Source organism: Apodemus sylvaticus, chromosome 20 (assembly GCF_947179515.1).
Source record: "Apodemus sylvaticus chromosome 20, mApoSyl1.1, whole genome shotgun sequence".
NCBI lineage: Eukaryota > Metazoa > Chordata > Mammalia > Rodentia > Muridae > Apodemus > Apodemus sylvaticus.
The window spans coordinates 1,172,697-1,196,650 of record NC_067491.1 but is presented as its reverse complement, the minus strand read 5'-3'; the positions used below and the strand labels follow the sequence as shown (position 1 = coordinate 1,196,650).

At 49.9% G+C, this 23,954-nt stretch overlaps 1 protein-coding gene across 2 annotated transcripts in view; it reads right to left on the bottom strand.

Moving 5' to 3' along the window:
• Ap3d1 (adaptor related protein complex 3 subunit delta 1) overlaps positions 1–18,488 on the bottom strand; it is a 33,691-nt gene extending 15,203 nt beyond the window's left edge. For both annotated transcript variants that reach the window (XM_052164974.1, XM_052164975.1), the window contains exons 1-11: positions 18,121–18,488; positions 11,282–11,377; positions 9,753–9,833; positions 8,872–8,952; positions 7,018–7,125; positions 6,181–6,310; positions 2,241–2,380; positions 2,008–2,081; positions 1,395–1,444; positions 521–570; positions 76–124 (exon numbers count right to left, since the gene is read on the bottom strand). In XM_052164974.1, coding sequence (XP_052020934.1) covers positions 76–124; positions 521–570; positions 1,395–1,444; positions 2,008–2,081; positions 2,241–2,380; positions 6,181–6,310; positions 7,018–7,125; positions 8,872–8,952; positions 9,753–9,833; positions 11,282–11,377; positions 18,121–18,216 — 955 coding nt within the window. In that variant the 5' untranslated portion in view covers positions 18,217–18,488. The remainder of the gene's footprint in view (positions 1–75; positions 125–520; positions 571–1,394; positions 1,445–2,007; positions 2,082–2,240; positions 2,381–6,180; positions 6,311–7,017; positions 7,126–8,871; positions 8,953–9,752; positions 9,834–11,281; positions 11,378–18,120) is intronic.
• Positions 18,489–23,954: the final 5,466 nt, after the last annotated feature.

The window sequence follows — 23,954 nt, the reverse complement described above, 5'->3', positions numbered from 1 at the left end:
CCCCTGGGTGGGAGATTTCTGAATCCCAGGCATGGCACTGAGGCGGGATAGGCAGGGAGGGCGGCAGTGACTTACAGTTCTGGTCGGAGTCTTCTATCAGTATCCTCAACTTCTGTACACACAGCTGAGAGGAGGAAAGGCACACTGGTCTGCACCCCACCACCATGCCCAGCAGACCACCACCAGCCCTGACCAAGAGCATGCATCTGGGGATAGGGAGGGCAGGTTACTACAGCCTTTGCTCTGGGGCCCCTGCTCAGTGTGACTAAGTGGATTGACAGGCGCCAGTGAGGACAAGTGGAAGGAAGTACTGGGGGCACAGGCAGGCTGCCTTGGTCCCCACAGGGCAGGTGGGAATACACTGGAGAAAGGAGGTGCCTCTGGGAGGGCTGCAGCTAGAGGCCTTCCTTCATGCTTGGGCTGTTCAAGAAAAATGAACTTGGAAGTGACTGCCGCCATCATTCGCAGACTGGCTGAGGAGCCCCACCTGTGGTCAGCACAGGCCCAGAGACGGACGCACCTGGATACTGGCGCTGTGGTTGGGCATCCCGGAAGACAGTGAGATGAGCACTGGGACACACGGAGGTCAAGGTTAGTGCCCCGGGTCAGACACTGACACCCACCCTACCCACGGGGACCTGGCTGCCTGGCTCACAGGAGGCTTGATCACAGGCTGGACCCTGGGAAGCCAGGGGACCTTGCCTGGGTCTCCCGTCCTCCCCAACAGGAGCAGCTCTTAGACCTAAGGTAAGAGCAGGCCTCCTCTGCAATCCTTCCTACCTGGGTTTTTTTGAGCCAGGGTCTCCTGCTGATCCTGGAACTCACTGACTGGCTAAAGGGTCTGCCAGTAAGTTCCAGGGACCTGCCTCTCTGCCCGCCCCCCAACCTGGTGCTAGGGTTACAAAGCCCAGTCATAACCTTTGACCTGCATGTCGTATATTGTGCTCAATTCCCTATGCCTGCAAAGTGACCAAACTGCCATCTCTCAGCTCCGCTCCTATGTATCTGTGGGTGAGATAACTATCTCAGCTCAGTTCTGCTGGAGGAGCACGGGGGCCTAGAAACTGGGATGCTGCTTGCAAAGAGGACACCTCTGGGCCCTGTCTCCAAGCTGAGGGATAACCTCTCAAATGTGCAAAGGGGCCTGAGGAAGGGCTGGGAAAGGAGCCATGCAGACACCTGAGTTTACACCAACACTGTAGAAGAGGACTTGGGCAGGGGACAACTAGCTGCCTCATCCAGGGGATGCTCTGGGACCTACCGCTCAGGCCTCTCAGCTCCTTCCAGCAGGAGGAGCTGAACCCTCTCCCAGCTCAGTAGCATGTGGGGTCCTAACAGGGCTGTTGACAAACCCCCAGCCAGCGCCCTCCTAGCAGGGCAGTCAGCACACTCACCAGCAATTACGGTGTTCACACACTCGTAGAGCAGGGACATGGCAGAGGTGCTGAGAGAAAGGAAGAAATGAGGACCAAGCCCAAGTATCATACACAACCAAGGTCACACTGCTGGGCTCCCTGGGAATGGTACTATTGCTACCCTTCTAAAGCCCAGTGACACCATAATGATGACTGCGGCTCCTCTCAGGCAGGGAGTGCAGCCCAACACTGACTTTCCCACCCATAACCTGGCCCTGTATGTGCCATGATGGCCTGCAGATCCTTGGTACCACTCTTCCAGAGATCAGTTCAGAGAGACATGGCACGGCTCTGGGGCTCTGGGATGGTAAAGGACTCTGTGAATGTGGGGCTGGAAGTGAGTACAGGTCGAAGCTGACTGAACCGAAGGCAGTAGTGCACTCTTAAAATCCCAACTCCCAGGGGATTTTCGTGTAAGTCTGGCTGCAAAGAAAATGTGCCTCAAAAACAAAACAAACAACAACACACACACACACACACACACACACACACACCAGACTAAGCAGGGTAGCCTGAGACAGTGAGACAGGAGGGTACGGTGGACAGGGGTCATGTCAGAGTAGCACCAATGTCCCTGCCCAGGAGTAGCTACCTGTGAATGAGGTTGGTGAGAGGCTCAATCAGCTTCTTGCCTAGCCTGGGCTCCAGGGGTGTCAGGGCACCGAACTGCAGGGACAGGGGTGCTGTGGTCACCAGGAGGCCACGGACCCTGGACTCGGGCCTGATGCACCCCACACCCCCGCAACCACACCCCACACCCGCACACTCCCACACACACCTGCATACCCACACACCCACACCCCTCACCCACCCTTCAGCACTCACCAGCTTGATAATCTTGATGAGAACCCAGTTGTTGGTGGACGATGTCATGAGCTTGAAAAACAGTGGGGCCAAAGACAGGTAGTTTTTAGGGTTGCGGCGAGCCAGTTCGCAGATAACATTAACAGCCGCAGACTGTACTCCTAAGAACCAAGAGAGGGGTCCACATCAGCAAAGACTGGAACATTCTACTACCAAAGTGGTGTCTCCATCAACAAGGGCATCCCTGTTTACAGAGGCTGTCCCCATCCATAACAATGCTACCCACAGAGCAGGACATCTTTATCACAGCCAAGGAGGCCTCCCTATCTATAAGGCATTATACCCTGGATGATATGTGCTATGTACAGGACTGTGGAAGCCTGAGGACCCACTGGAGATGGTCACCATGCACATGGCTAGCTAGAACCTCAGGCATGTGGTATAGTAAGAAGTTCCTGGACTGCTCTGAATAGAGGGGAGCTGAGGAAACACTGCTCCTGCTTAGTATAGACATGATTTTTTTATACCCTGCCACTTTAAATAAGATATATTTTTTTGTGAGCATTAGCTGGCATGTACACCGTGTACACAACACGTGTTCAGAGCCTGGAGACCAGAAAAGGTCAGGTCCCCTGGATCTGGAGTTATAAATGGCTGTGAGGCACCGTTTGTATCTCAGCTATGAACGTTTTTTGTTTGTTTGTTTTTTGTTGTTGTTGTTTTTTTGGTTTTTTTCGAGGCAGGGTTTCTCTGTGTAGTCCTGGCTGTCCTGGAACTCACTCTATAGACCAGGTTGGCCTCGAACTCAGAAATCTGCCTGCCTCTGCCTCCGAAGTACTAGAATTAAAGGTGTGCGCCACCACTGCCCAGCTAGGAGCTGAGAACTTAACCTGGGTCCTCTGCAAGAGCAACCAGTGCTCTAGCCACTGAGCCGTCTCAGCTGTACCGCTCTCTGATTGGGTATGGATGTGGGAGGGAGACTCCTCGCTGGTGTAGGCATCCTTAGGTTGTCCATGCTCATGAGAGCAACTCCAATGAACTCTCAGCCTCTAAAAGCAGACCTGAATGGTGTGGGCAGCATTTGCTACTCTCTGGGTTCTTTCTTTTACCCTTCTCTGCCCTCTGCCCACCCTTTCCACCCCAACACTAGAACACTAGATAGGAGGGAAACAATGATAGCGGGAAAGGGGACATGGTTATTGTTAGTCTACTTCCCCTTGATTAGGGACATGGCATTCCTTCGAACAAGTTTGATATTCACCATCAGGCTAATTTTTTTTCTTATTTCTTTTTTTTTTTAAAGATTTATTTATTTTTATTTATATGAGTACACTGTAGCTGTCTTCAGACACACACTAGAAGAGTGCATCGGATCCCATTATAGATGGTTGTGAGCCACCATGTGGTTGCTGGGAATTGAACTCAGAACCTCTGGAAGAGCAGTCAGTGCTCTTAACCGCTGAGCCATCTCTCCAGCCCCTTCTTATTTCTTTATAATAAACGGAGACCAATAACAACCAACAACCCACCCCTCCTCTCGGGGCTTGTGATGTATATGCTCGGCCCAGGGAGTGGCACTATTAAAAGGTGTGACACCCCCCTCCTTTTGGAATAGGTGTGGCATGGGCTTTAAGACCCTTATCCTAGCTGCCTGGAAGCCAGTATTCTACTAGCAGCCTTCAGAGGAAGATAAAGAACTCTCAGCAGGAGATAGAGAACTCCTGTACCACCCCTGCCTGGATGCTGCCATGTTCCCGCCTTGAGGACAATGTACTGAACCTCTGAACCTGTAAGCCAGCCAAAATTAAATGTCATCCTTACAAGAGTTGCCTTTATCATGGTGTCTGTTCACAGCAGTAAAGCCCTAAGTCAGGGCTCTAGCATTTTTTAACCTCTGAAAAGTTTCCAGAATTCCAAACATTATACAATCACAGAAACTAACTGCAGCTGGTAAAACCACACTTCTGCTAGAGCATGAGACAAATTATAGCCAGCTGCTACTAACAGTCCAGAAGCAGCCCTACATCCCACACCTCAGATTAAAATAAAACCATTCTTAAAGTATTTCTGTGCATGGTCCCTACTGACTGGGATTCTTTCTTTCTTTCTTTCTTTCTTTCTTTCTTTCTTTTTTTTTTTTTTTTTTTGGTTTTTCGAGACAGGGTTTCCCTGTGTAGTCCTGGCTGTCTTGGAACTCACTCTGTAGCGTGAGAGACCAGGCTGGCCTCGAACTCAGAAATCCACCTGCCTCTGCCTCCCAAATGCTGGGAGGGATTATTTCTTTGGTCTGTCACTGCTGCCATGTGTGGGAGGGGACTGGACAAAGATCACATTTGTTCTCTCAAGGAAAGGTTCACACAGCCCCAGGCTAAACACCACCCTACTTCAGTGCTCACATGCTCACAGAAATACAAACTGATACTAACCACACTAGAATACCTTAGCCTCCATTCCAAGAAGCCCCTGAGACTTCCAGGGTAACAGTACTGCTCTCTATGTCTCGACCTCAGGATGACACCAAAAAGTCTGCCCAAGGCATAGAGGGACTGGAGACAGGGAGGATCTAGTGGCCCACGCTTACCAGTTTTCAAATCTGTCCTATCTAGTGAAGCCCCAGTAAGATCTGCTTCTCCAAGACAGGAGGAGCATTGCCAGCTCGGCAGCTGCACAGGGCAATGCAGAGCCCCACCTCCACAAGAAGGAGTGCTGCCATGCCCAGCCTCAGTCACTGCTTACTTGTTTTCGGGCAGGGTCCCATGCAACCAGGCTGGCCTTGAACTTATGCACTACCATGCCTGCTCTATATGGTGCTGGAGATGGGATGCAGACTTCAGTATGTGCCAGGTAGACATTCTATCACCAGAGCGTAGCCTCTGCTTTTCACTTTTTACCTGTGACAAGGTCTCAGTCTATAGCCCAGGCCACCCTAACAGTATTTCTGCATTATTGTGCCGAACACCGGAGGTAGAATGAGCCACCAGGACAACTGGGGCCCTGTCACTTTCCGGGCTAGAAACAGTTAAACTAAATGCCTGGCCCACTGAGGGGCAGTGCTCTCTGTTGCTCTGGGCCTCATGTCTTCCTCAAGTGGCCAGGAGGAATCTGGTTCCAAGATGGCCAGATGGCAGCCAGTAGGCTGGTAAACATGAGGCTTTGAGGACAAGCCTTTTACTTAGAACACACCCAGACCCCGCACAAACACTCATGTGTCCCATGAGTAAAATGCAAGGTGGGTCCCTTGTACCTCAATCTCATAGATCTAATGGCATGCTTTGCCTCCAAGGGCCTATGCTGGGCTGTGTGGCTGCTGTAATGTGGTCCCAGACCACAGGACCTGCTCCACTGTGATGTGTACTCCTCTCAGGAGGCCTGGGTGTGTCCGTTTCTCAGGCCACCATGACATGACCCCTTATTCATCTGCTCCCAGTTCTCCATCTCACACATAGCCTGAGAGTGGCTTCGACCACAGACCATACAGATGTGCTACAGCCCGTCTCAGGGTGTTGCTTCTGGAACACCAAGCAGCACACGCTCATGAGGGACAGTCATCAATCTACCTGTGTAGATGACAGAGGGAGGCGCTCATGTGCTCAAATCCTATGACCACAACTTTAATCAAACGAAATATGCTCCGCAGCCCCTCAGGCTTCTGGGATGGGTGGATGTAAGGTCTACAGTACCCCATCCTGCTCAGTCAACTCTGCAGAGGTGGGAGATGGCAAAACTGACTGCTCACTTGCCACAGCTGCAAAGCTCCCAAGGGCCTAGGACGCTACTGACTTCATAGTAAGCTGGCTGTGTTGGACCTGACTATCCTCTCAGACAAGAAACCTGTGAGCCATGGGTAGTCTCAACTAACTCTGTGTACTATAGCTGTGGGGATCTGCAGCAGGGACCCAGATCCATGCACCCATCCCCCATCGCCCCAGGAGCTGGCTAGGCAGAGCTTCCTGTCACCAACCTGGGTCTGGGTCCTCCAGCTTCTCCTTAAGCCGGGGGAAGGCAGGACGCAGCGACTCGGGGTACTTGAGGAATACTTTGTACATGATCAGCACTGCCTTCTTCCTAATGTATGGCTTCGTGTGAGACATCTGTGGGCACAGAAGGGTGGCTGGTGACTCACTCACCTGACCAGCACCCATGAGTGCATCCCCTCTAACTTACCTAGAGCAGGCCCTGCCCCTGCCCCGTGTATCTGCCTGTCTTAAGAGGTGCTAGGCCTGCAGGGGGATGCAGTCACTGAGAAAGCTGATCTGGTTATAAAATGCAGCCCTGTTCCCTCCCAGACTGCCCTCACTCAAGCCTCCTCCAGGACAGTCTCTGCACTGGCGCTGCTCCTGGTGGTGGGGTTACCCTTTAGCCCATTAGGCTCCAGGGGGTACACCATGCAGACCCTATGAGCTTTCTAGTCCACAGGGCTGGACTGGAAAGCCTCAAAAGCTATGCATCTACTCAGTGGGCTGGGCAATCTGTAACACTAGCTGCAGTCACCACAAAGGGGTGGATGGGCATGGGGGGGGGGGGGGTCCCAGTGGAGCTGTTTACAATAGGTACCTGCTAGATCTGGATGGTGATACTGGGCTCTGCCCCCTAGTGATATTCAACTTTCAGACCACCTGGCAGGATCCAGTGTTCAAACCCAGGAGAAAGCAAGGCTGACTTTTGCTCTGTCCCATCTACCCAGCTACACAGCAGCCATTCTGAGGGCCTATCTGTCTCCTCAGAGCAAGGGCTCAATACTTGGTTCTGGGCATCACTGGATGAAGGTAAACAGTGGTGTAGGCATACAGAAACTCACCAGGGTCATGATGTCATTTGCCAGGTCTCTGGCAAGATCTGGGGTGACAAAACAGGACAGACCAGTCAGTGCCACCCCAGTGTCGTACTGGCTGGGGCTGCTCAGGTCCTGCAAGGGGACAACAGGAGGATCAGTGGCAGTCCCTTGGGGACTATCTGTATGTCTGTAGCCCAGTGCGAGGGAGCCTCTCACAGCTCCTCTACTGTCATCAAGAACTGGAACACAGGTCAGAGGAAGAGAACACAGAACTCTCAGTGTGGAAGCCACCAGGTCTCTGGGCTCCTTGGGGGCAGAGGTTACTTTGCAAGTCAACTCCTGGACAACTTCCTGGTTCCTGGCAATGCTATAGGGACCTTTTCTACTCAGCAGCTCCCCCATGATACCAGGAACAGTCCTTTGGCTGTTCTGATCTGAGATGCTCTGGGTCAATACTGAGTTCATCCTTCTAATGCATGGGGCCTGCGACAAAAGACTGAGGCAACTCCCTCCCAGTGCCCTGACTCTCCTGCTCTAAAGCAGTGTACCTGTTACTAGAGGGTGCACTTCAGTTATGCTGTACACGGGAAATGCTCAGAGTGCTGGCTTCATGATTAATAACAGAATTTTGTGAGTTTTAGGGCCTTTCCCCAGGCTCAAACAGCATCAGAAGCTATGATCAGCCCTTTGCCCTCAATGGCCAAAATTTGCAGAGCCATCTCCCAAAGGGGCAGAAAGGAAAGCAGTGGAATCAATGAGAGCACTTCCCCCCAAGTAGGAAAGCACATCAGGAAGACAAACACAGATGACAGGATAGCCTGGAGCTTGGCCTTGAGAACCCCATGCCCAGATCCTAGGCTGTTCCAGACTACACAGCGGCTGCAGAAGCCTGGGACATGTGCCCTGCTGTATGGGCGCAGGTCTCAGCTGCACATACACCAGGTGTCAACCAGGACATCAGCAAGTTGAGGATAGCAGTAAGTTGCTGCTATCCTCAGTAGGAGGACACTTTCTCTTATGGAGCTGAGCCCCTGTGTCTTAGAGAGAAGGCCTTACCCGCAACCTTACCCACTGTAGGCATACAGTGAGATGCTGTTGTGCCCAGAGCCAGCCTCAGCCTCAACCCAAGCTGCTCACCTCTGGAGCCCACTCCCCTTCCTCCCAGAGCCCACATGTCCAGTGCTCCCAGAGACTGGCCACTCAAATCCAGCTTTGTCTCACAAGGCTCATGCATGCAGGAGCAGCACCCAGGAGCCTCCTTTAGAGGGCCTAATCATTCAGACTTTCGCTCTTCTCAAAGGCCTGGCCAGCTCAGGTTTCTGCTTCTCCAAATAGCTCTGGCTCACCCAGGCCTCCGACCTGACCCCATAACTCAGAGATACTGCCCATGTGGCTTGCAGCCTGACACCACTCAGTCCTGCACCTCCTACCTCACCCTTGCCCTCAGCCAGGCTCTATCCTCATCAGCACCATGAGCCTGGCCTACTACTGTGACTCCCATATTCATTCCTCTTCAGCTGACAGTTGCCTACCACACACACCTGCCAGCACACCCCGAGGGAGTCCTGCCCTTGCTCCAGCATTTGAGAGCAAAGGGGTGCACTTTATGGCAGGAATTATAAAGGGGCTGAAACAGAAAGGGCAGCCAGCACCCTCTGGTCTTCAGCACAAGGTAGGCAGGAGCGGGGTGGTGTCAAGGAGGACTCACCCACTCCCTCCCTCACACTCCCTCCCTCTCACCCCCTCTTACACCCACCCCCTCACTGACATCTAAAGGCCCGGGAGCCAGCAGGCGGGCAGAAGCCCAGTGTGGACAGGGCAGGCTGCAGCAGTGCGCACTGAGCAGGGAAGGAGGAGGGCAGCAGAGCATCGGCCTACCTTTCGGATCTGGTTCGTGGTCAGCATGATGACATCGGTACCTTCGTGGAAGCACTGGGAGGCTGCAAGGTAGCCGACACGCTGCAGAGTCAATAGCCACAGTATCAGAGTAAGAACTACCTAAAGCCCCACCAGGAGCACTCAACAAACACCTGCAGACACTGAGGTGACAGCAGCAGCACACCTGGATCTGCAGCTGAGTAATGGGACACAGGGTTCTGAGGCATCCTTCCCTAATGCCCCTCCCAGCACAAGCAGACAGTTCTAGCTTCGCTGCTGCACACACATTCACACGGAGGCAGCACCCTGGTTCTTGTAATGTGCCACTCCATCCCTCAGGGACTTGCTCAGGGCTGGGTGCTTTCAGTGCTACACGGCACATGTACATGGAATAAGACAGGTCACAGGAGGAAATGTCTAAAGGGACCAGTGTGCCCACCCATCAACCAGAGGCTGGGAAATGACCAGTCATGACAATGACACCACAACCAGGTTATCAGAGCCCTTGCTAATCAGCCTTAGCCAGGTGTGCTCCAATCAAACACTGCCACTGATGGGCACAGGGTGCAACTTGTTACTGCAGCACTCAAGAGGCAGAGACAGAAGACTGGCAATCAATTCAGGACCAATCTCAGCTACAGGGGGTTCAAAGCCAGTCAGGCCACAGCATGGGAGACTGAAAACAGCCGCCCTGACAAACCACTGCTAAGCCACATAGGGTGGCACACACCTTTAACCCCAACACTCAGTAGGCAGAGACAGGTCTCACACCTCGACAGCAGGGCCACTGGCCAGAGGACACACCCCATGCTGGAGGAGCCCTCCTCCCTCAAGGACCTCACTTACAGCAGACCCGCCTGCTTTGCAGCCCAGGTCCTCACCTTGAATGTGAACTTGGAGGCACTCATGACTTCAATGATGTTGAAGGCAGCCCAGCTGATGTCGTACCCGAGCATCTGTAACTGTTAAGGAAGAATGATGAAGGCGATTGGTCCTCAGGAGACACTGGGGCAAAGCTTGCAGCCACAGCCAGCACATCCGCACCACACGTGGAGGAACGAGATACACTCAGTCTGAACACAAACTTCATCCACCACAGACACCTGGGGACTTTTACATCCTCTTTGCAACAAATGGCTCTGACAGAGCTGGAGGAGGTTGAGAGAAGCTCCTCGGGGGTGGAGCCCTGACTAGAATCCCCTGGGGAGGGGCTCAGCAGGGGAGTCCTAAGTCTAAGGGAACAAGTTCACGAAAAGATGATGAACACTCATTCACAAGATGGAGAACATGGTGCTACTGCATGAAGTCCCAACATTCCGGAACACAGCTATGCTTGTCTGTGGTCTGAACTTGTCTGTGATGGAGACCTAAGGCAGGAGGATTGAAGATTCAAGCCAACTGAGTTCACACATACTACAGATAAACACTCAGGCAAAATAGCAATATGCATAAAACAGACCTTTTAAAAAAATTAGAGGGCTGAAGAGATGGCTCAGCGGGTAAGAGCACCAACTGCTCTTCCAAAGGTCCTGGGTTCAAATTCCGGCACCCACATGGTAGCTCACAACCATCTGTAATGAGATCTGACGCCCTCTTCTGGTGTCTGAAGACAGCTACAGTGTACTCACATTTCATAAATAAATAAATTAAAAAAAAAAAAATAGCCAGGTAGTGGTGGCGCACACCTTTAATCCCAGCTCTTAGAAGGCAGAGGCAGGCAGATTTCTAAGTTCAAGGACAGCCTGGTCTAAACAGAGAAACCCTGTCTCAAAAAACCAAAAAAAAAAGGGGGGGGGGGGCTGGAGAGATGGCTCAGCGGTTAAGAGCACTGACTGTTCTTCTGAAGGTCTTGAGTTCAAATCCCAGCAACCACATGGTGGCTCACAACCATCTGTAATGAGATCTAATGCCCTCTTCTGGAGTGTCTGAAGACAGCTACAGTGTACTTACAAATAATAATAATAAATAAATCTTTAAAAAAAAAAAAAAAGCCGGGCAGTGGTGGCGCACGCCTGTAATCCCAGCACTCCGGGAGGCAGAGGCAGGCGGATTTCTGAGTTCGAGGCCAGCCTGGTCTACAAGTGAGTTCCAGGACAGCCAGGGCTACATAGAGGAACCCTGTCTCGAAGAAAAAAAAAAATTAAAAAAAAAAAGGGCAAGTTTTTCTGTGAAAGAGAGTGAAGTATCCTGTGCCACCCCTGTGGCACACTCCAGTACTGAGAACCCAGCATGGTATGTCACCTCCCGGCTCCCCACTAGGATCCCCAGCACCTCACCACATGCCCAGCCTGTACCCGCAACAGAAGCATCAGGCAGGACTCTGAATGAACCTTGAGCTGCGCACAGCAGCAATGTCCGATAGACGGAGGATAGACAGGCAGGCAGGTGAGGCGACAGAGGAGGCACTCACGTAGGTTAGCTTGCAGACAGCGTTGGCCTTCACAGCGATGTTATCCTGCTTCAGCTCCTGCTTGATCTCATCAATGCACTGGGAGATATACTTGGCCTGAGTGGAGACAGCAGTGTGAGTGCAGGAATCAGTGTGGCCTGGCTGTTGTCTGTCAGCAGTGCTCAGGGGGAGGACAGTCCCAGCCAGCCTGGATGCACAGAGACCTGGCCCATTTCTCTTCCTTCTCTCTGCAGCAATGGGGACCTGAACCAGAGCTGGTGCATGCCAGGCAAGCATGCTCTTCTGAGCTATCTCTCAAAGCCCAACTGGGCACTTATTCTCCATTGATACTAAACAGCCATTTCCTATCAGACTCTTAGAGGTGGGAATTGGACATGTGGAGCTGAGAGGGCCCAGTGATTGCTGTAGGTGACAGCTTTTAGCTGGGTGAAGGTGAATTATTTTGGACCTAAGCAGTGGTGCCAGTCACATGACATTCTACTGTATGGCCTGATGCCTATCTGGTCTACCCATGCTACAGGGCCCACTGAATCCCCTTTCCCTCCCATAGGCTGCTTTGCACAGCCCCACCCCTAGCATTCACCCTTGGCCTCCCCTATGCAAGCTCAGCAAATCCACCAACTTCTTGGGCCAGACAGGCCGATCTGAGAGAATTGAGGCACAAAGTCCAGACAAGAGCAGATGCGGGTCTGGGGAGTGTGTCCTGCCCACTACCAGAACAAGCACAAATGGAGTCAAGCCACGCCCAGGATAGCACGAGCAGGGGGAGAGCTGAGTTATGCCCATAATAGGGCATGGAATGACGCCCTCACCACAGTAGCTCCCACGTGCCAGGTGCTGTGTGAAGAGTGAGGAACCTGGCTTTTGTCTTTTTTTTAAAAAGATTCTATTATTACATATTTATTATTATTATTATTGTTATGGTTATTATATGAGCACACTGTAGCTGAATAGATGTGGTTGTGAGCCATCATGTGATGGCTGGGAATTGAACTCAGAACCTCGGACCCTGCTCACTCCGGGCCCCTTCCCTCTGGCCCAAAGATCTATTTATTATTATATGTAAGTACACTGTAGCTGTTTTTAGACACCCCAGAAGAGGGTGTCAGATCTCATTAGGGATGGCTGTGAGCCACCATGTGGTTACTGGGAATCGACTTCAGGTCCTCTGGAAGAGCAGTCAGTGCTCTTAACCGCTGAGCCATCTTGTCTTGTCTTGACAGTGAAACAGGCAGCTACCACCAGACTTTGACAGCAAGTGTCAATGTTCCTCAAATACAGTCCAGAGCTGACCCACTCTGGAGGTGTCACACCTCAGAGCTGTCCCTAGGCAAGTGTGGGTATCAAGCTCCATCCCAAGCCCGTGTGAAGTGGACCTATCAGGATGCCGCTTGTGGTCACCCTGCCTAGGACAGTCTCTAGCATTGGGTCAAAGAAAGAACTACAGCTGCCAAGCACCCTGTTGACAAGAGATTTTTTTTTTTTTTTTTGGTCTTTTGGGTTTTTTGTTTTAAGACAGGGTCTCATATAATCTAGACCAGCATGCAATTGGGCTGGCCTTGAAATCCTATCCTCCCCATGGGATGACAGGCATGGGCCATCAAGCTTGGCTTATCAGAATACTTTTCTGAATATTTTACAATCTAGACTGAGTCCAAGGGAACACATGTCCAGTGTCACCACAACATGCCTCAAGTAACTCCTGCTCCCCAGGGTCCCCAGGAGTGACCTCATCTCTTTTTAGAGATGCCAGGCTGTTAATGACTGAAAAGACAACAAACCTGAGGCCAGACTTTTGTGGAAGGGGACATGGGTGGGGCTTGAAGAAGTGAACCAAGTACCTGCCCAGAGCTCACCAGGGGTCAAGCAGGACCCAGGAGCTGGATGTCTGAAGTCCCTGCAATAGCCCCCTGGTTTTCAGGAGGGAAACACTGCAGTCTAAAACACAACCCAAAGTGATTCAACAACCAAGTCCTGTAGGCACGCCTGTAATCACAGCACAGGAGACTGAAGAAGGAGGATCACCTCAAGTTCAAGGCCAGCCTGTGTTATGTGATGATAGCATGGACTTGACTCCAAAAACCCAAATTAAGAGAAAAAAGGGCTGGAGAGATGGCTCAGCAGTTAGGAGCACTGACTACTCTTCCAGAACTCCTGAGTTCAATTCCCAGCAACCACATGGTGGCTCACAACCATCTGTAATGCGATCTGACACCTTCCTCTGGTGTGTTTAAAGACAGCTAGAGTGTATTTACATATAATAATAAAATCTTCGGGCCAGAGCAAGCAGGGTCTGAGTGAGCAGAGGTCCTGAGTTCAAATCCCAGCAACCACATGATGGTTCACAACCATCTGTACAGCTACAGTGTATTTATTTACATAAAATAAATAAATAAGTCTTAGAAAGAAAGAAAGAAAGAAAGAAAGAAAGAAAGAAAGAAAGAAAGAAAGAAAGAAAGAAAGAAAGAAAGAAAGAAAGAAAGAAAGGGCTAGGCTGGGGAGATAGCTCAGTGGGTAAAGCGCCCTTAATGCTGACTGAGGACCTGATCTGTCACAGCAAGATGAAGGTGGAGACAGAGGCTTCAGGAGCTCAGGGACTAGCAAGTCTACAGCAGCAGCAGCAGCAGAAGGGACTGCCTGAGACAAGAGCTGACTGCCACCTGCACACCCCTGCATGTAGCGCCAGTGCACTTGCGCACACCCCCCAAGTGCTCCCACAAATGAGACGGCTCTGATATAAAGTAATTCACCAAGTGAAGTAAGTCACAGGAGCTGAGCCTTGTGCAGCCTGAGTCCCAAGGGAACAGAGAACACAAGAGGGGACAATGTTTCAAAACAGTGACTCCCAGATTTGCTGAGAGACAAGAAGCTCACATTTCAGTCAGGAGTGGTGAGATGAACCCTTAATCCAGCATTCTGGAGGCAGTGGCAGGCAGATTTCTGTGAGTTCAAATCCAGCCTAGGCTACATACTGAGCTCCAGAACAGACAAGACTACATAATGAGACCCTATTTTGAAAAAGAAAGCAAACAACCTGGTGCAGTAGTGCGCAGATTTAACCCCAACACTTGGGAGGCAGAGGCAGAAAGATGTCTATGAGTTCAAGGTCAGCTTGGTCTACAGAGTGAGTTCCAGGACAGCCAGGGGACACCCAGAGAAACCCTAAGGCAGCAGCCAGACCTGGAGAAGCCAAGTGGTAATCAAGAGCCCAGCTGGTACTTCAGGTTGAGTGTCAAAATCCTGGATCCCTAGGTAAGCCTGGCAAGGGTGTTATAAGACATAAAAAACCCCTCAAGTGCCTGAGAACCTCCAGAAACTGCATCCTTATCCATGTCTGCCCATGAGCAGATATGGCAGGAAGGCTAGCAAGCAGTGTAACTCACATCCCGGGAGGTAGGCACACACTGGTGACAGGTGAAGAGACACGACATACAGGAACTGGCCCATGTGTGCATATCCTCACAGATCTGGGCCTTATGAGCCTCCCTGTGCTCCAGTCTCATCATGATAAGGCTAGTGTCCTGCGGCTCCAGGGAGCACCCACACCTGCTTGCCCCAACACCCAGAACCCTCACATCCTTAGTTCATGGCTCCTTCTCTCTCCTAGACCCAGCAGCAGTCTCCCAGGCTCTGTCTCTTTCCCCTCCTGTTTCCCTAGAGGACCTGATGGTGAGAATGGGTCCAGATGTTGATCCAGGTGATGGCCAGCTCAGGGTCCTAAGTTTGACCCCGTCTGCACAGTCCCTTCTGCCGCTGAAGGACATAGGTCCACAGGTCTCACAATTAGCACATGGGTACCTCTGGTGAACAAAAGTCACCTCATATTGCCCAAAGTCAGAGCAAGAATGAGCCAGGAACTGTGGTACCTATGGCTACAGCAGAGAAACCAGGAGACACTACAGACTGGTAACTGAATGTGGATGCCTGGGAAACCTGGGGAGTAAGGGGATTCCTGAGACTGAATGGAGCCAGTCCCAGCCTGGGACAGAGAGAACAGCACAGGGAGACTAACACCAACAGGACGAGGAGCTGAAGCCTCTGCATGAGCAAGAGAATGGAATAGAGAGAACAGGGCCTAACAAGCTGAGGTCCCTACAGCACTGGGGATGAACGCTCAACTTGCGTTTTGCTTCCATTCTTTAGCTTTCTACAAGGTACCTGGCATAGAAATGTGGGGGGCCCTCATGCCTGCTTGTAATCACTCCTGGCTTTGAAAGAGTAGGGGAAGGTAAGTGGGAAGGATACTTTGTTTTTATTTAATAACATCAATTGTGTGTTTAAAAAAATTTTTTGAGGGAGAATAAGTCTGACATGCCTTTAATGTCAGCACTCAGGAGGCAGAGGCAGGCAGAACTGAGTAAGATGGCAGTCGTCCAGAGCTGCCTAGCTCACAGTAAGATGGAGGAATTAGCTGAGCAACAACAGAGCGCTACCAAGCAAGTGTCTACAGACTCTGAAGTCACAATGGAAAGTGGTGAAAACTAAAGGGTGGAGACGAGCAATGGCTCATCATTAGCAATGCTTGCTGTCCTTGCAGAGGACCTAAGTGGGGCTCACAGCACCCTATCCAGTGGCTCACCACCACCTCCAACTCCAGCCCCAGGAGACCCAACGACCTCATCTACCTCTGCAGGCATCTCCACATACAACAGACACACAAATATACACATAAGGGAAAGTAAACTTTAAAAATATATATATGGGGGTCGGAGAGATGGCTCAGTGGTTAAGAGCACTGGCTGCTCTTCCAGAGGTCCTGAGTTCAATTCCCAGCAACCATGATGGCTCACAAATATCTGTAATGGGATGCCCTCTTCTGGTGTGTCTGAAGAGAGCAACAGTACTCACATACATAAAATAAACCTTTTAAAATACATACACACACACACACATACACACACACACACACACACATGGATACATTATTACTAGAAAGACAAAAATTCATTGGGCATGGTACTGTACACCCACACCCACAATCCCAGCGTTGGGGAAGCAGTGACAGCTGAGTGTCTGAGTTCAAGACCAACCTGGCCGGGCAATGGTGGCACACACCTGTAATCCCAGCACTTGGGAGGCAGAGGCAGGTGGATTTCTGAGTTCAAGGACAGCCTGGTCTACAGAGTGAGTTCCAGGACAGCCAGGGTTACACAGAGAAACCCTGTTTTGAAAAAAAACAAAACAAAAAAACAAAACAAAAAAAACCAGCCTGATCCCTGCTCACAACAGAGTGAGTTGTAGGCCTGCCAAAGGAACAGAGTAAGATCATCTCAAAGGTGCTGCAGAGATAAAACACAAGAGGACCTGCTGCTCTTCTAGTGTAATTCCCTGCATCCACTTGAGGCCATGTGTCACCACACCTGACAACAAATTTTTTAAAAAAAATAAGATCATCTCAAGCTGGGCAGTGGTGGCGCATGCCTTTAATGCCAGCAGTCTGCAGGCAGAGGCAGGTAGATCTCTGAGTTTAAGGCCAGCCTGGTCTACAGAGTGAGTTCCAGGACAGCCAGAGCTACACAGAGAAACCCTGTCTCAATTTTTAAAAAATGATCTCAAAAACAAACCAAAACACCACAAAACTTCCAGAGTGCACACACCTGCAATTTAAGTACTTGTAAGGCAGAAGGATTACAAATCCCAGGGTTACACAGTGAGACCTAAGTCAACCAGAGCATAGAGAACAGTCACTGCATGAGTGTGCTACAAGGTTGACCAGCAGACACTGCACTATATCAGCACCTCCACAGGAGCGAGTACCTGCAGTCTGTAATGAGCCCTTGGCCACACACAGGAACTTGGAGATGGTCCCTGAGGAGGGATAGAGGACCCAAGCAGTCTTAGCGTGTTTTGTGCACACTGGCCAGCCAATGGTGGGAGAGATGGTTGAGCAGTTAATGGTAAACTCACAACCAAAATCTTAGAATAGCCAGGCATTTTAACAGCAGACACCACATAGAACTGAGGGCTTAGAAGGCTTTCTGTGCCTGCCAAGCTCTGAGTTACTGAAAGAGCTTTCTGCAGTCTATACATGCATGAAAGTGCAATGAAACTCAGTATCCAATGTAATACACACCAATTTTCAAAAAGCACCTCCACCACTCTTTCCACTGAGCCAGGCACTAGGCAGCCACTCTATCACTTCTTCCTTAATCTAGGTCACAGGCTGTGGGGAGGGAAGGAAGCAGTGCCTGTGGTCTCAGCGTAACTTCTGGAAAAACTGCTTCCACGCCCTCACGTTTGCCTTCTTTGACTTCCAGTTTTGCAGTCAGGCTCCCCAATTCCGAGACGCCCCTAGGTCCTGCAAACACTCATAATTCAGGGGATCTGGGGCAGGGACAACCTGTCAGGGTTCCCAAGTAAGCACGAGACAGCAACCGGGCCCCGTGCTTTCCTGACAAGGTAGTTTCTGCAAGGGAGACACGTAGACCTATGACTTGATTTTTTTCTGTGAGGGTCCCGATTCCTCCATATGTAATCCAGAAACAAGCCCAAGTGGGAGAACCTAAGTAAATCTCCTCCAGGAAGGTAAACTCAGGCTCAAGCAGTGGCACTCGACTGCAAGACCTAGAACACTTAGGCCTTTAGGACAGCGACTGCTCCAAGTGGACAATGTGTAGAATCAGGGACAGACGAGACACCTGAGCCATTTTGGACAGCGTCTGTTTCAAGCTGCTGGGGGTAAACTGAGGCCAGGGGAAGGAGAGGCTGTGCAGAGCCGCAGCTCCGGGAACAGGCAGGACGGGAATGGCGACGGGGTCGAGGAGACGGCTCAGCAGCGGGCCAGAGGCAATAAATAGGCTATGGGAAAAGCCGAGCAGCTCCGCTCCGCGCCGGCTCACCTCGTCCTCCTTGTGGTTGCGGATGCCGCGGACCAGATCCTGCAGGTTCTTGTCGAACATGCGGTCGATACTGCCCTTGACCATCTTGAGGGCCATCGCGGCGGCCCGTGGGCTGTGGCCTCCGAGGGAAACGCCGCCGCGGCGGCCCTAGGAGGTGCAGAGACCGGGCGTCCGCACCTCAGGCGACCGACCCGCTGCGCTTCCGGCCGCCGCGGAGAGGACGACGTGGAGGCCAGAGCGACGGCTGTGGCCGGAGACCAGTCTGAGGAGAAGGGGCAGCCAGTAAGCCCCCGCTCCCATAGACCCTTCCCAGCTCGGGGCCGCTCGCAAATGGCGGCCAAGATGGCGGCAGGTCAGCTGATGGAGAGCCTCGGTGTCCCGGAAGCCCCGCCTCACCAGAAAGCCCAACCCCACACTGCGGTTTCCTTGACAACCACATACCACCCAATAGAAAAGCAGACACCGCCCTTTGATTCCTAGCGGCCCACCCCTTCCTCTACAGTGCCTCGCAGCCTCGTTGGTGAGCAAGAACCCCACGATGTCCTAACCACGCCCCTAAAGGAAAAGCGCGAGCCAGTCCCCCCCCCCCAACTCAGGTAAATGACAGCCGTGGGCGTGGACTGGTCTGGGGTGGGCGTGGCTAGAGGAGGGCGGAGCTCCACGTGGAGCTTTTTCTCCAAGGTCCTGGGGAAGTCTAGCCAGCCCCGCCTTTTCTGAATTTAAATGGTGACTTGGGAACCACGTCAGGAGTCCGTCACACCAGCAGTCCACACGGCCGGCCTGTGCTATGTGAAACACTGTCTGAAAAGACCATCACAAAGCTTGGATGATGGACACCATGCAGGAGGAACTGTGCTGGGCAAGTAAGTTTGCTGGAGATGGTCCACCGTTTTGCACAGCTGTGATGTACGCTCCTGGAGAGGCATAGCCCTGGAGGCGTTCATCTCTACATTGCCTCTTGCTTCTGCTTGTCCCTCCTCATATTTGTCATTGTCGTATGCCTCCTGTATCTATTAAGATGTAAATGGGCATGAGGAGACCCTCACTGCCCATAGTCTGCTGGGGTTGCTTATTGGGAGACAGCCCACTCTATTGGGCAATTTTCCTGCAGATTAATATAACGATTAAATAGTTTTAAGATGTTAGGGTAGTTAATAGTTAGTTTAAGGAGATAGTTTAGGATGTTTTGTTAGAAAGATATAGTAAAGTTAGCATTAAGCATACAATGAGCCCCCTCCTTCTAGAGTAGTGATGGCTGCAAAAGTTAGAAAAGGAGCACAGTGAGCTCTCCTTATGCGTTACAAGCCCGTAATTGTACTTGAAAGAGAAAATAGGCTTGGGGCAAGTTAATCATCAAAGAAAACATTCATTCTAGGTTAGGTCTGAGATCTGGATCATGTGTGATCCAAAGATGTGGTCCCAGGTTTTGGTATGCTCCATGAAAAGGCAGGCTTATGAACAAAGAGTAAATAATTCTACTATGATTGTGAGAATAGAGATAGATAGCCAGTTTAGCAGATAAGACTTCAAAAATAAGATAGAAGGTAGATGACCTGGTTTTGTTTTTTGTTTTTTGTTTTTTGTTTTTGTTTTTTTTTGGTTCTTTGAGACAGGGTTTCTCTGTGTAGCCCTGGCTGAACTCACTCTGTAGACCAGGCTGGCCTCCAACTCAGAAATCCAGACCTGTTTCTTGATAAATACAAATTGTCATCAGCCATGCATTGAGAAAAACTTGCTAATAGAGATTTGGCTTGCTTAAATTTTGTTAATCATGGCAAAAGTATTGTATTGCTTTGGAGTTACAATGAATTTGTGAAAAGAAAGATAGATGAGAAATGGAAATGTTCAGTTAAGGTTTAAAATGAATTTAAAAGAACACATAATCAAAAAAAGAATACATAACCAATAATCAGCCCTGCTGTAACTTCCTTTTGTATAATGATCTTAATTTGTTTTTAAAGAATTTGTTTTTGTGATGGTTGTTTTTGGAAAATATGTAACTCATAGTTGAAGTAATAGTATTTTTTTTTTTCCCGAGACAGGGTTTCTCTGTGTAGCCCTGGCTGTCCTGGAACTCATTTTGTAGACCAGGCTGGCCTTGAACTCAGAAATCCACCTGCCTCTGCCTTCCAAGTGCTGGGATTAAAGGCACCACCACCATCCCCTGGCAAAAAAATTTTTTTTCTAACAGAGAATTTTTGTCTTACATGGTATAAAAAGGCTAAGAGAAAAAGCAAAGTTATTGTAATTTGCAGAACCTTGCTTTATCCAGTGTGTGTGTGTGTGTGTGTGTGTGCTATAATGCTTACACATTAGGGTTTGACTTGGCAGAAATGCCCCTGTCTCCAGTCCTCCTTTGTGAAGCTGTGGCACAGCTCAAGGGCAATTCTAACAGTGAGTCTGGCATCCATGAAGCCCTATACCAAATCACTAACCATGAGAAGTGAATGACAGCAAACAGAAGTGCGGCTGGAGAGCTGCTCAGGGCCTAAGAGAATATCCTGTGTATTACATGGATTAATATCCTGTGTATTACATGTCGATTAAAACCTACAGCCTATGGCTTAGGCAGAAATCAGGAGGAAAAAGAGTTCTGGGATAGAGCTGGGCGGGAGAGCAGCTGGGAAGATGTGAAGGGCCAGGGCACAGGTAACCAACCGTGTGGCAAAATGTAGGTTAAAATAGTTGGGTTATCCAAGTTTTGATCTCTTCAGAGAAAAGCAATGTGGCCAAGGTATTTGTAAATATATCTGAGTCTGAGTCTTCTTTCTGGGAGTATGGGGCTGGGAAGAAGAACCAGCCTACGTTTTAAAGCTCTTCGAGAGAACCTGGGTTCAATTGCAAGCACCCGTGTGGTCACTCACAAACATCTATAATGCTACCCAGTTCCAGGGACTGCATAGCCAGCTGCGTCAGGCACTGTCTTAGTTAGGGATTCATTGCTGTGAAGAGACACCATGACCAAGGCAACTTTTATAAGGACAACATTTAATTGGGGCTGGTTTACAGTTTAAGAGGTTTAGCTCATTATCACCATGGTGGGAAGCACGGCAGCAGGCAGGTAGACGTGATGCTGAAGAAGGAGCTGAGAATACGACATCTTGATCCCAAAGCAGCCAGGAGAAGGCTCTCTGTGCCCTGGGTAGAGCTTGAGCCTCGGACCTCAACGTCCACCCCTACAGTGACTCACTTCCTACAAGGTCATGCCTATTCCAACAAGGCCACACCTCCCAACAGCGCCAGTTCCCAAGGGCCAGGCATATTCAAACCACCACAGGCATCAGGTACAAACATGGTGCAGAGACATCACCTTCACTTCTCTTTTAATTCTGTGGCAAACACCATGACTAAAGTACCTTATAAAAGAAACCATTTTCAGAAGGCTAGAGTCCATGAAGGTAGAACAAAACACAGAGGCGGTGACAACTGAGAGCTCACAAACAAGGAGAGAGAGAGACAGAGACGGAGACTCCAGGAATGGGGAGAGTCCTTGTTTTGTTTTGTCTTTTGTTAATACTGTTGTTGTTTTGAGACAGGGTTTCTCTCTCTGTAACAGTCCTGGCTGTTTTGGAGCTTCCTATGTAGATCAGGCTGGCCTCAAATTCACAGAGATCCAACTTCCTCTGTTTCCAGATTGGGATTAATTGTGTACGCCACCACACCAGGCTGTGAGAATCCTCAAAGGCCTTCCTCTGTGTGACAGACTTACTCCAAAGAATAATCCTTCCTGAATAACCCCAGAAAGCAGACACCAGGTACTCAAGCATAGGACTGTATGAGGGCTATTGTCTTCCAAATCACCGCAGACATACCCAGGCAAGATATCTGTACACCTAAGATGACAATAAAAATTAAAAATAACAAAATGAATACCAGTAGGGGACTGGAGAGATGGCTCAGCAGTTAAGATCTGGTCTTCTGGAGGCAGAGGCAGGTGGATCTCTGAGTTCGAGGCCAGCCTGGTCTACAGAGTGAGTTCCAGGACAGCCAGGGCTACACAGAGAAACCCTGTCTTGAAAAAACCAAATCAAAAAAAAAAAAAAAAAAAAAAAAAGATCTGCTCTTCCAGAGGTCCTGAGTTCAATTTCCAACAACCACATGGTGGCTCACAACCATCTGTAAAGGGATATGACTCCCTCTTCTGGTGTGTCTGAAGACAACAACAGTGTGTTCACATACATAAAATAATAAATAAATCTAAAAAAAAACAAAACAACAACAACAACAACAACAAAAAACAATAGGGCTGGAGTGATCCCACAATGGCTATAAGATGCAGAACTACTTTTGCAGAAGAGTGGGGTTTGATCACTAATGCCAGTGAGAGTAGTGGGCCCACAGCCTCATATTAACACCAGTTCCAGGTGACTCAGGAGGCCAACGCAACAAGATCAGAGACTGAAATCACACAATAAATGGACAAAATGAGAAATGCTGGGTGAAAACATTAGCCTTCCATCAGATCACTGAAGAGGTGCAGACAGGAAGATCAGAAGCTTGGGTTTTGTTTGGGCTACATAGTGAATTTAAGGCCAGCCTGAAGTACATGAGACTAATTAAGTCAGGCATGAGGACCTGGGCCTTTCCTCTGCCCTGGGAGGCAGAGGCAAGGGGTCTCAGTGGATTTGAGGCCATCCTGAATGGACATGGTGAAATCCAGAGTGTATGCCCAGTAGGCAGGAGTCTTGAGTTCCACCCCAAGTGAAGCGAAGAAAATGTCTGGTTTCTTGGGAAAGTCGGATATGTCAAACAATGTTTTGCTGGGGCTCACAGGTGAAGGGATGTTTCGCTATCGCAGACACGTGAAAGAACGTGTGATAAAGGAATATAAATGTGACCCCACAGACAGTGGAGCTCCAGCATTGGATTGCTCTGCTCTGCCTTGCTATTCTTTTTTTTTTTTTTAAACTTTAAAAAAAAAAAAAAACCATTTATTTATTATATGTAAGTACACTGTAGCTGTCTTTCGACACTACCAGAAGAGGGCGTCAGATCTCATTATGGATGGTTGTGAGCCACCATGTAGTTACTGGGATTTGAACTCAGGACCTTCGGAAGAGTGGTCAATGGTCTTCAACAGCTGAGCCATCTCACCAGCCCTGTCTTACTATTCTTTGCTAATGACACCCAACATCTTGGTTCACTTTACCTTGAGTTGCTGAGCTCTGCTCACGGTAATGACATAGAGAGAAACTTGCCAAAGAACTTCTGGTGAGGATCCTGCAGCTTCTTGCAACTCCTGTGGCCTCAGGCCAGTTGGTGGGCCTTATGGTTTCTTCTGGATTGAGCTGCCCTTGCTGGTTCCTGTGTGATGCTGGCCAAGAGGACTGGGCTACAGCTGCTGATCCACATTTGGTGTTTCGCTAAAGGACTGGACTATTGATATTCTAACAATGGGGATTGGACTTGTCCCCCAAACAACTATTTCTAAATAGTTCTCCATGAAGAGGCAGGGGAGCAGTTCTGGCTAGCCCGGGCTACCTGATACAACAACAAAGCCATTTAAGTTATTGAAAGTAGAAGAGGGCCGGGTGGTGGTGGCGCATGCCTGTAATCCCAGCACTCTGGGAGGCAGAGGCAGGCGGATTTCTGAGTTCAAGGCCAGCCTGGTCTACAGAGTGAGTTCCAGGACAGCCAGGGCTACACAGAGAAACCCTGCCTCAAAAAACCAAAAAACAAAACAAAAAAAAAAAAGAAAAGAAAAAAAGAAAAAGAAAAAGAAAGAAAGAAAGAAAGAAAAGTTTTTGACAGACCAATCTGACAGCACTGGGATTTCAGGAGCGAGCATATCCCTCACTGTGGCCAGCAGAGGGCAGTGCTTACCAGGCATAGAG